At 42.3% G+C, this 12,936-nt stretch overlaps 1 protein-coding gene across 1 annotated transcript; it reads left to right on the top strand.

Moving 5' to 3' along the window:
• The first annotated feature begins 8,392 nt into the window (after nt 1–8,392).
• LOC149173844 (uncharacterized) lies at nt 8,393–12,139 on the top strand. Its single transcript, XM_089426844.1, has 2 exons — nt 8,393–9,456; nt 9,979–12,139. The coding sequence occupies exons 1-2, from the start codon at nt 8,393–8,395 to the stop codon at nt 12,137–12,139; spliced, it is 3,225 nt and encodes a 1,074-aa protein (XP_089282970.1).
• The last annotated feature ends 797 nt before the right edge of the window (nt 12,140–12,936 follow it).

Here is a 12,936-nt window from a genome sequence, read left to right as displayed (position 1 = left end):
ACCCTGCACACATGTCGCTACGTGCAGCTATCAGTCCCTCACAGCCTGCGATGCTGCCCTCGCACAGCACTGCTCGAGGTACGATCCGTGCTATTACCCAAATTCCTTATCATTAATCTATTACTAACCAATTACATAACTTATCTGTATGAGCCCAATTATACTTAACAGTGTTCAACATTCATATAAGTGCATGCGATAAACAAAATAATATAAAAGGCATAGAAAGTAAGACAAAAAAAGATACACAATATTTGGAATCAAAAGTCCTTTTATTAATCTTCTTGCTTGGTTACATACCCAACTCCACCCTGCGCACTCAGCTGCGGACTCTACTAGGCCTCTGTGTACTCAGCTGTAGAGCTTGTCCTACTACTACGACTCAAGATTTTACACTTTACAGATCCAACTCAATTCCTCATCCTTCACTCTCCTTTTATTCTATTTTTCAATTTCCTTACAACTTAGAGCCAAGCTCTTATTTATACAATCCCATTGTCCACGGACCATGGGTAGGCCGACATTACATTACATTACATTACTAAACTTAGGGCAGACAACCCTATGACTCAACATACACTTCGCGCTCTGCACCCGCAATTCACGGAGTCTTACAATAACATTTGACCAGAACTTGGGCTTTGAGCCCCAAAACATGCTGTGGGGGGGGGGGGGGGGGGGAATTCCATGCCCAACAATGCCGCTTTGCTTGTTTAGTAAAATATTGCATAAACTTTAATTTATTGAAAGTTGTAGAATTTATAATTTATGAAGTTTCAAGGTCTAATTTTTTAAAGTATAATTTTTTAAAGGGTGCTAGCTCAATGGAAGAGCACCTGCTTTACAAGCAGGAGGTTGGTGGTTCGATTCCATCATGCCCTGACATCCACACGGAATGGTGATGATCAATTTTTGCTGACAGAGGCTCTTTTTACCATCACCAATGAGCTTTGGTGACATTTTCCGACCCTCACCAAAAATATGAAATGGTGATGGTCAACGAACGCCACCATATATACGCGTCAATAGTGAGGACCCTCAAAGGTCCTTAACCATAAATCGTTGTTGTTGATATGAAATGGTGACGGTCATTGTCCGTCATTATAGTCATTATTCGTGACAAACCCTGAATGTCACCACAACACCTATACTTCTGGCACTGCAGCTTTTGGTGACGGTCAACGAATGTCACCATATATATGCACCAACAGTGACGACCATTAAAGATCCATCACAATAAATCATTGTTGTTCATATGAAATGGTGACGGTCACTATCTGTCATTATAATCAATATTCGTGACGAACCTTGAATGTCACCATAACACCTATACTTTTGGCAACGCCACCATTGGTGACGTTCAGTTTTTGGTGACCAAGGCTATGGTTTGTCACCATTTCTCATATGCAATGGTGACGTCCACTATCTGTCATTATAAATCATTATTAGTGACAAACTTTGAATGTCACTACAACACTTGTCCTTTTGGCGATGCCACCTTTGGTGATGTTCAATTTTTGATGACGGAGGCTATGTTCTGTTATCATGGCTCATATGAAATGGTGACGGTCGCTATCTGTCATTATAAATAATTTTTGGTGATGGACTTTGTATGTCACTACAACACCTATAATTTTGGCGATGCCACCTTTGGTGACGTTCAATTTTCGGTGACGAATGCTCTTTTGACTCTCACCAATGTGCTTATGGTGACATTTTTCGCCCCTCACCGATATCCTTTTTCTTGTAGTGTATTGTCGTCCGTGACTCCTTGCGCTTCCCATACAAGTTTTATCACGAACCAAAATTGGTCTGGATCTTCATTTCCTACTCCCTTGAACATTGGCAATTTTATTGCGCTCGCCATATTGCTTCGCGGTGGTGGTGGAGGCGGTATAGGCGAAGATGGGAGTGAAGATGGTGAAACTGTTGGTAGTGTGGGTGCAGGTGGTATGCGCAGAATCCTCTGTCTTACCAAATTGATCGCACTTCTTGGTGAGACCTTCCCGATCTCTTCCTCACCCCCTCATGGAGGTGAAATCAAGGGGCTAGATTCTAGTTCTGTACTACCTTTGTTTATGTAGATTCTCCCACTTCACGTAGCCCCAAACATCAATTTATTTGCATAACTTGTTTTTCACACAGCAACATTTTAATCCAAGTGTTCAAAGATTTAACGTTTAACGTACTTACATTGCGACCCTTTGAAGAAGTGTCATTTTGCCTCACTATATCTAACTAAAGTATATACCGCGAACTCGGTGATGAAGCCTCCTATTATTCGATCGAGCCAGTGATCAACAACGCGCGATATTATCCTTTGATGCTTCCAATCTTCACACCAATTCTGGAGTCCACACAATAGGTCTTTCAAGCTTACACCTTCCTTGGCTATCTGCTAGCTTCACGATCCACTCGTATAGCTCAGTGGTGAAAGACACAAAGAAAATTTGTGGATCTCTGTATATAAGTAGTAGTGTAACCACTCTTCCTTTGATAGCTGCAGATTCCTATTTTCCTACACCGCGAACTCATGAATCTTTCTATCCAACCAATATTCATTTCCTTTCTTTGTCAGATTCCAGTGATACGACATCAGAAATCTCTATGTAGATCCTTGTCCCAGCAATAGAATCATTTGTTGGCTTGTTGGGGTCTGACCTAGGTTCAGAGTTAATTAGCCAAACAAATCCCTGTACTACTAGTCGTTTCGGCAACAGTCCGCGGAGCGCGAACTGAGGTCTCACCCGAAGTAGTATGGGGGGGTGCTGGAACCAGGTTTCCACACACTTGAGATGTCTAAGGGGTTGAATTGGTCCGCAGGTTGCTTCGCACACTTCCGAGGCCTTCGCGCCTTGATATACTTGCCTTTGCATAGCCCTAACCAGGGTCTGTGGAGCTTCTGTGCTGTTGGAGTAGCGCTCTATGTTATTCCCCTAAGTCACACCTTAGATATTACTTATCTTCCTATGCCTAGTCAATTATCTTCGCATGAATGGATGTCTTATGTTATATTTATTTATACAACACATTCATAAGAGGTCACGCAGCGAAATAATAGTACACTTGCAATTTAAACCCAATCATACATTAAAACAGGAAAAGATACACAGTAATATGGTAAACTTTTCTTTATTAATTCTTCAAAGGTTACAGACTTGACCTTCCCTGCACACTCAGCTGCAGGGGTCCACGCACTCAGCTGCAGACTACTAGGCCTCTGTGCACTTAGCTGTAGAGCTTTCTCTTACTCTACAACCCAAAGACAAACTTTACACTTCGACTCCATCTCTTAGACTTATCATACTTCCTTCTTATCTTCGCTTAACTATCCTATCTCTACACTTAGAGCCTCACTCTATTTAAACAATCCCATGATTTGCGAACCATGGGTAGGTCTATCAAGCTGACATTACATTACAAAACCAAGGATGGAAAACCCTGTGACTCTATTATAACTTCGCACTCCGTGCCCACAATTCGCGGAGCTTTTACAAAAGACTTGGTCAAAACTTGGGCTTTAAGCCCCAAAACATGCCTTGGAGGGGATTCCATGCCCAACAAACAGCCAGTGGGTTTCTCCTCTAGTGATTGTGCCTAAAATGAATGGTAAATGGAGGGTATGTATTGATTATCGAGAATTGAATACAGCTACCCTAAAAGATCATTTTCCTTTTCCCTTTATAAATCAAGTGTTAGATACATTAGTAGGTAAGAAATACTTCTCTTTTTTGGATGGTTTTAGTGGTTATAATTAGATTCAAGTAGCACATGAAGGTCAAGATAAAACCACATTCACCTACCCATGGGGAACTTATGCCTTCCAAGTACACCCTTTTGGATTGTGCAATGCACCTGCAACATTCCAAAGAGCAGTGCTAGGAATTTTTTCTGATCTAATACATGATTGTGTAGAGGTATATATGGATGACTTTACAGTTTATGGGAATACATTTGAGGAAGCTTTAGAAAAATTGGAAAAAGTTCTTAAAAGATGTAAGGAAGAAAACCTTTCACCAAGCCATGAAAAATGTTTTATAATGTTTACAAAAGGGATTGTTTCAGGACATTACATTTCAGGAGATGGAATTAAGGTTGATAAATCTAAAGTTGAAGTCATCTCTAAATTATCAATTCCAAGTTGTCAAAAGGATGTTAGAATTTCTCTAGGATTCACAGGATACTATAGAAGGTTTATAGAAAATTTCACTAAAATGGCATCCCCACTCTTCAAATTGCTCACCAAAGATTGTGAATTCAATTGGAATCCTAATTGCCAGTTAGCATTTGAGTCTTTGAAAGAAAAAATTTCTAAGGCACCCATATTAAGAGGTCCAAATTGGAAACTACCTTTTTATATTTCAACAGATGCTTTAGATACAGCTCTGGGAGTTGTATTAAGACAAAAATATTTGATTCCTTATGCCATCTATTACACAAGCAAGAATTTGACTTCCACTGAGTTAAATTACACTGTAACTGAAAAGGAATTCTTAGCTGTTGTTCATGCTATCAACAAGTTCAGACATTACATAACATGATATGAAACCTTTGTTCATACATATCACTATGCAATTAGGTACTTAACGAATAAACCTATTACTAATGGTACAGTTACAAGATGGTTATTACTCTTGCAAGAATTCAACATCGCTATTTTAGATAGACTTGGAAAACAAAACACAGTTGCTGATTTCTTGTCTAGAATTCAAAATATCAAAGATGACACTCCAGTTGAAGATAAATTTCCTGATGAATATCTTTTTGTAGTAACTACTCAAACCCCTTGTTTTGCAAATATTTCTAATTACTTAGTCGCAGGAAAATTACCTTCACATTTGTTTCCTAAGGAGAAAAGAAAAATCATTCAAACAAGTGCAAGTTACTCATGGATTACTAATGAATTGCATAAAATAGGTCTAGATCTCATGATCAGAAGATGTGTTCGAGAAGATGAAATTCCTGAAATTCTTAAGGCATTTCATGATGAACCTTGTGGTGGATACTTTGCTGACAAGAGGATAGCCTATAAAATCTTTCATTTAGGATATTATTGGCCTTCCATCTTCAGAGATGCCAAAGAATATGTCAAAAGGTGTGACAGCTGCCAAAGGGTAGGGAAACCTACTCCTTCAAATGAAATGCCACTACAAACTCAGGTACTCATTGAACCTTTTGAAAAATGGGCCTTGGATTTTGTTGGACAAATTAATCCTCCATCTAAACAAAAGAAGTATATTTTGGTATGCACTGATTATGTCACCAAATGGGTAGAGGCTAAAGCATTACCTTTTGCTAATGAAAAATCTATAGTTAATTTTCTTTTTGAGGGCATCTTTACTCGTTTTGGTGTTCCAAGAGAAATAGTGACAGATCAAAGATCTCAATTTACATATAAAACGGTTGAGAGACTTGTGGAAGAATAAAAAATAAAACATAGAAAGTCTACTCCTTACCATCCACAAGCAAATGGTCAAGTTGAATCTACCAATAAGGTGATTGGAGGAATTCTCACTAAGACTATACATCTACACAGAAGAGATTGGGAAAAAAGGCTTCTTGAAGCCTTATGGGCCTACTAAACTACATGGAGGAACACAACAGGACATACTCCCTATGAGCTTGTTTATGGGAAGCAGGTCTTGTTCCCTATAGAGTTTCAAATCAGAACCTTCAAGATGGCAGTCCAATTGGGATTGGATTTATCAGAAGCACAGAAACATAGATGGGAACAACTCAATGAGCTTGATGAACTCAAGAAAGATGCAGTTCAAAGAACCAATTTAATCCAACAACAAAGGGCTAAATGGCATGATAAGTCTATCAAGGAGAAAAATTTTCGAGCAGGGGATTGGGCACTTTTTTTTGATTCAAAATTCAAAGATTTTCAAGGGAAGTTTCAGACTCATTGGCTTGGGCCATATGAGATTGAAGAAGTCTTTAATAATGGAGTAGTGAGAATAAGGACAATAGATGAGAGAAAGGTACTTCTTCTTGTGAATGGTCATCAGTTAAAGATATATCATAAGACAATTTCAAGGGAGGATTTTGTCATAATTTTCCAAGATAACACTGAAATGAAGTTGGTGAAGAAGAATTTCTTCTCCACTAACTTAGTTTTTCTTATATATATATATATATATATATATATATATATATATATATATATATATATATATATATATATATATACAGACCTCAGTTCGGGATGGAAGGAGCGCGTGAAGGGAAGGGTTAGGGTTTCTACAGCAACCTGCGGTTTCGATGGGGCTTCAGCTTTCAACGGCGGCTCATAGGGCATAGGTTCGACAGCTACGCGGCGGTCATGATCACGGTCCTGCTACCAGCTGCTGCATTCACTTTGGAACCCTCGCCTGTCCCTTTCGGTCTCCGACAGTTTTACAGTTATGGATGACTGGGAGCAGGAAGCGGTGGACTACTCAGCGGACCCCTCGCCGGAGAATATTATTTTCGGGATCCCTCATTTTTCTCACTCTCAGCCATCCCACTCCGCTTCCTCTTCTGTCTTGGCGCATCAACATTTTCCGGCTCCCACACCATCTTCTGCAGCAGTGATTCCTCCTGTCTCTCCGCCGTTCGAAGTTCCCCCGCTCTCAGCTGGGTCTCTGCAATTTCTGGCCTCCAATACCCCCCCATCGCCCGCTTTCGACCCTTTGGCGTCCATCCCCGAGGTGTTCCACATTCCTCCGAGACCACCTCCGGTGTCTCATCCATCTGTCTCAGGCGTTCGACCATCCGGATGGTTTGAGACGCCCGCTGTCTCCTCTCCTCCCACAAACCCTAGCCCCCGGGAAGGTATCTCTAATCCGCTGGTGGATCACCCGTCGGCCCCCCGCACCGGCATAAAGAAGGTTAAGTGTGTCAGGTCGACGGCGAGGGATATTTCGATCAAGTTCGACGAAGCAAAGCCTCTGGGAGACTATATGGACATCGCGAACACAGTGTTGGTAGGGCACGTCAGGGGCCGATCTTACTCTAAACAGAGACTTGATATGTGGGTCAATGAGATCTGGGGTGGTGTACTATTCGATCTTCCTGAAGTTCATGTCCTCCCCAGAGGATGGTTCTCATTAAAATTCTCCAAGGTCTGCCTTACAAATCTTGTTTTGGGGAGATACTGGCACATCGAAATGGCCCCGGTACTCCTCAAACGCTGGAATCCCCTCTTCGATCCAGAACGCGAGCAGCTCGGCGCCGGTCCAATCTGGGTAAGACTACCTGGATTACCTATTCCTTTCTGGGACGAGGAAGTTTTTATCAGGGTTGGCAATGCCCTGGGGACATATTTGGATTATGACCGCACCTATGTGGAATCCGGGAATCGAACACTTGCTTGAGTCTTGGTTCATCTGGACACACGAGATGGGCTTGAAGAACAGATCACGCTACAATGGGGAAGATGCATTCATGTACAATTGCTGGATTATGAAGGGGTTCCCTTTCGATGCAGGCGTTGTCATAAGGTGGGACACCTCGCGAAGGATTGCCCACTCAACAAGAAAGCTACAGACTCGGCGAAAGGTACTCTGGCATCTACCAGGACGGCTTCCCCCATTATTTCGCGACCTCCTTCTGCTGGAACAGCCCCCTCGGTCTCTGCCCCTGTGGACGATGATGGGCTCCGGAGATCCTCGCCACCCAAAACCAGGGCTCGTTCGGCGGCAGAAGCGGGTACGATTCCTATTACTCTTACCACTTCTTTGCATTCGTCATTTGATGGTATTCATATCTCTGGTCCTACACACATTCCTATGATTCCTTGCACTTTATCATCCCCGCTTACTTGCTCTGAATCTATCATTTCTTCATCTCATGTGGCTAACTCCCCTCCTCGCCCTTCTTCCCCTCCACACCCATATTTCCTCCGATCTCAGAACACTCCAAAAGACTCGGCTGTTGGTCACTCGGGTTTGGGCATTGTCTTTCCTGAGGGGGAATCGATGAACTCCAGAGGGAGAAAATCCCATCTTTCTAAAGCCATCAAACAAGCTGGGGCAGAGGTGGTCTCTGGCCGGCAAGTGACCATTGACGGGGTTCTTAGAGCAGGACACACCCCGAGAGGTGTTCCCCCATGAAGTGTTTATCGTTTAACTGCAGAGGACTGGCTAGTTCCTCCAAAAAACTAGCCATGAAGAGGCTCATTGAATCTGAGCCTATAGACATTATCATGCTTAAGGAAACCCTCTGTTCAGCTGAACAAATTATTCGTATATTGCAAGCTTTGGTCCCAGGATGGAGTTTTTATGCAAATGATGCCGTGGGACGATCGGGGGGGCTAGCCATTGGATTAAACCCTCGTTCCATCAAACCTATATCTACCTAGGGAGGAGCAGGGTTCATTGGTTTGGACTTTTTCTCGGCTGACCTCGGCATGGATCTCAGATTGGTTAACATATATGCTCCTCGCTCCCATCGAGAATCATTCTGGAGGAACACCCTTCAGCTCCCCCTGCTGAATGAAGACAATGTCATTATTGGAGGAGACCTCAACTTCTCCCTGGGATTCAGGGAGTCTTGGGGCACAGAGGCACAAATTGACTCTATCTCTGATTATATGACCAATCTGCTGGAGCAATCTGAATTTGTGGATATTCCTTTGCAGCGACTCCTACCTACCTGGCGAAACCGAAGAGTTGGGGATGCTGCACTTGCTCATAGACTTGACAGATTCCTATTAAAGGGTCCTCTCCTGCAGCGCCTTCATCTCTATCGTCAATGGGTTGGCTCTGGGGGGATTTCGGATCACAATCCTATCTACCTGGAGATCCAGGGTCCATTCAGGAAGCCCAAGGCGCCCTTTAAATTCAATTCCTCTTGGCTGAAGGATCAGGATTATATCCGGCTGATTAAGGATTTCTGGGTCTCGCACCCCATCAATGACTCGGTTCCTCTTGCTAAAGGATTCTGCAGGAACTTGGCTGAAATCAAGCATTTGACAATAAATTGGGCAAGGGAGAAAAGGGATCGGGAATCTGCACAACTCTCCCAGATTGAAGCGGATTTATGTTCTCTCACTGATGACAGAGGGCAGGGCTTCATATCAGCTGCTGAGAAATGTAAGCTTATAGACCTAGAGAATCAAAAAGCAAAGATCCTCAATGAGAGAGAGGAATCCATTAGATTAAGGAGTCGTGCATTATGGATACAAGCTGGGGATGACAACACAAAGTTTTTCCATAACTTTGCAAAATGCAGAAAAGTATCTAATACTATTTGGAAGCTCCCTACACCGGATGGAGATATTGCAGACAATTTCAATAAGCTCGCTCAGCTAGGTATCACCCATTTCAGGAACCTCTACAGGAGCACACGAGATGAAAATCTACTTGATATTATCAATGTGGCTAATCATTTCCCGAGGTTCGTAGAGGAAGAAGATGTGGAGACTTTAACTGATCCGGTCACTGCTGAAGAACTGGAAGGAGTTCTGAAATGGTTCAAAAAAGACAAAAGCCCTGGGCCGGATGGATGGACCATTGAATTCTACACCGCCTTCTTCGATGTATTGGGACAGGACCTACTACAGGTGGTTGAAGAAAGCCGATCTACTGGATCAATCTACCATGCCATCAACTCCACTTTTATCGCTCTCATCCCCAAATCTGACTCCCCGGCATCCTTTGATGACTACAGGCCCATATCTCTATGTAACTACCTCTATAAAATCATATCCAAGACCATTGCAAATCGTCTCAGGCCTATCCTCTCCCGTTCTATCGCCCCTCAGCAATTTGCTTTTCTCGAATCCAGACAGATTCATGAGGCCATTGGACTAGCTCAAGAAGCCCTCCATTCCATATGGTCGAAGAACTTAAAAGCCATCCTCTTAAAAATTGATCTGTCTAAAGCTTTTGACCGTGTCAGCTGGCTCTACCTCAAAATGATCCTCATTCATCTGGGGTTCCCTCATGCTTTCATAACCTGGATCATGGCCTGCATTACTTCTCCATCCTTCAGTATACTTATCAATGGCTCGGCCACAGACTTTTTTCACTCAGGCAGGGGTCTGAGGCAGGGGTGCCCTCTATCACCCCTCCTGTTCCTGCTGGTCATGGAAGGTCTCAGTCGACTTATGGAAGCTGCAAAGAGGTCTGGAGATATTGGGGGACTTCGCATCTCTGACCTATGTTATCTCACTCATCTACTCTTTGTAGATGATGTCCTCATTCTTCTAAATGGCAGTGTTCGAGACTCTCGATCTTTCTCAAGGATTCTCCAGCTTTTTTCATCTGCCACTGGTATGATGTCAAATCAGACTAAATCTACCATCACCTGTGCCCGCACATCGGTACAGGAGACACATATTGGTTTACAATCCTTTCCATATGCAGTTTACCCCCTGGATAGAGGATTCAAATATTTGGGATTTAATCTGAAACCTACCTGTCAAAGGATTGCTGACTGGGTCTGGCTGGCTGCCAAATTGGAAAAAATACTCTCAGGATGGAGCTTCAGATATCTCTCCAGGGCTGGGAGACTGGTGCTTATTAAGTCTGTATTAGAAGCCACCCCGGTCTTCTGGATGGCCTTAGCATGGATCCCAAGGAACATCCTGGGGAGACTTCAACAAATTTGTAATCGATATCTCTGGAATGGGAATCAGGACAAAAGATTGTTTGCATGGATCGGATGGAAGAAGATCTCTCTGCCTAAAAAGTGGGGGGGATGGGGGCTCAAGGAACTGCCTGAATTTGCAAAAGCACTGGCTGCCAAGATGGGATGGACACTGCTGACCAGACAAAATCTCTGGACACAGGTAGTTTATTTTAAATACATTTGGCCTCATAATATTTTGGACTGGGCCCGCTTACCTACCTGGTCAACATCGGGATGCTCCTCGGTTTGGAAGGCCTTAATTCTATCCCTTCCTCTCATCCGGAACAATCTTGCTTGGCGCATAAATGATGGGTGGACGGGCAGAATTGGTTTGGATCCCTGGATTAACTGTGGGGGTAGGCACATTCTTAGTCCAGACCTTTTACTGCATTTACAGGCCCAAGATATTCGGCATTTTGCACAAATTGCAGACCAACAGCGCACGGATATTTTTTCTCAAGCCTGGAAATCTGCTCAGCAATTGAACCTCCCTATCCAATGGCACCAGGAATGGGATCGATACACGGAGGCCTTATCTAAATCTCATGTTCGAATTAAGCAAGGCCTGGATGAACTCATTTGGTGCTATGCCGACCATGGTATATATGTACCAAAATTGGGATACACTGCGCTCATATCTCATAGAATGCCTGAGGTGATACAGCCTTGGTGGCATGCTATTTGGAAGCTGAAGGCATCTCCCCGGTCCAAACTATTCTTCTGGTGTGCTCTTTATGGCAATGTGCCCACAGGTGAACACCTCACCCACAGAGCATTATGTGGCCCATCATGGTGTATTTTCTGCAAAAGTGCATCAGAGACTCAGGATCATATATTCCTTCTCTGCCCTGTAATCATAAACCTGTGGAATAACATATGCAACCAGCTGGGAATTGCAGTAATTTGGAGAGGAAATGATATCAGGAATGCTTGGGATACTTGGTCGCTCAGCCACCCGGGAACCAAAGTACAAAACCTTCCACCTGTGGCTACTTGGTTTATATGGCTTGCCCGAAATCGGGCCATATTTGAGGATCAAATTATATCATGGGGCAGGGTAGAAGCCTCCATTGTTTCAGCATATCATGAGATCCTGGACCCTCCTCCCCCTCGTCCGAGATCCATTCAACCTATGCCCAAATTTGACAGAACCATCCCATGGGCATTTTTCGACGGAGCAGCTAATCAGGAAGGATGTGGCGGGGGGTTTGTTCTGCACCTTAATGAACACCACCGATTCCTTGTCAAAATAGGCTTAGGCAATGGAACAAACAACTTCGCTGAACTCTCTGCTGTACACAGCCTCCTCCATTTTGCATTAACACATCAGCATACCAGCATCAATATTTTTGGGGATTCTATGGTGGTTATAAACTGGATCAACAATATCACTAATTGTCATACACACACTCTCAGTAACTTGCTACATGATACACTCATTCTCAAAGCAGCTTTTAACCATTGCTCATGTTTGCATATTTACAGAGAGCATAACAGCGAGGCTGACAAATTATCCAAATAGGCCTCGTCACTTCCCCGAGGCGAGTGGATAACAGTGGAGCAGAATGGAGCAGAGGTGCATCAGTTTTACCACAGGCCATTCATAGAACAAAGAGATCAAAGGGACAACAGTCCCAGCAATGGATAGGCTATGGCGATTTTGTTTCTTTTTTGGATATCAGAAGTACATAGAACATGGAATATGTATATAAATAGAACTTTCTTATAGATATTAAGCACAGACAGATGAATGTACACAGAACAGTTTGATTGATGACTACAGAACAACACTATGAAAAGTTGTTTTTTTTGTATGAACAATACAAGTAATGCCTCGGCATCTGCTATATGTAATTTTCAAATTTAATGAAAGTTACTGATTTTTCCAGTGGAAAAAATATATATATATATATATATATATATATATATATATATATATATATATATATATATATATATATATATATAGATATATATATATATATATATATATATCTATATATATATATAAACATAAAAATATATATAAATAAAATGTATAAGTCTAAAAACCAATTGTTCATTGGCTTACTTATACAGGAAATACAAGGTGAAAATTAGAGATTTCTGACATCCTATATTTCCTATTTTCTTTCTGTAATAAGTAGTGACATAAAGCTACATTCATTTGTAGTTCCTAATCTGCAAATTCATTTCATTTCATTTCATCTCACTTCACTTTCATTCCCTTTCACTGTTATATTCCATTTTCATTTCATTTCACATTCATGTTCCATAGCCATATTTCATCTTTATCATGTTTTGCAGCTAATTCCATTT

This window comes from Pinus tabuliformis, chromosome 4_2 (genome assembly GCF_031772625.1).
Source record: "Pinus tabuliformis cultivar Carrire ecotype Pingquan chromosome 4_2, CPIR1, whole genome shotgun sequence".
Classification (NCBI taxonomy): Eukaryota; Viridiplantae; Streptophyta; class Pinopsida; order Pinales; family Pinaceae; genus Pinus; species Pinus tabuliformis.
This window is presented reverse-complemented; position numbering and strand designations above follow the sequence as displayed.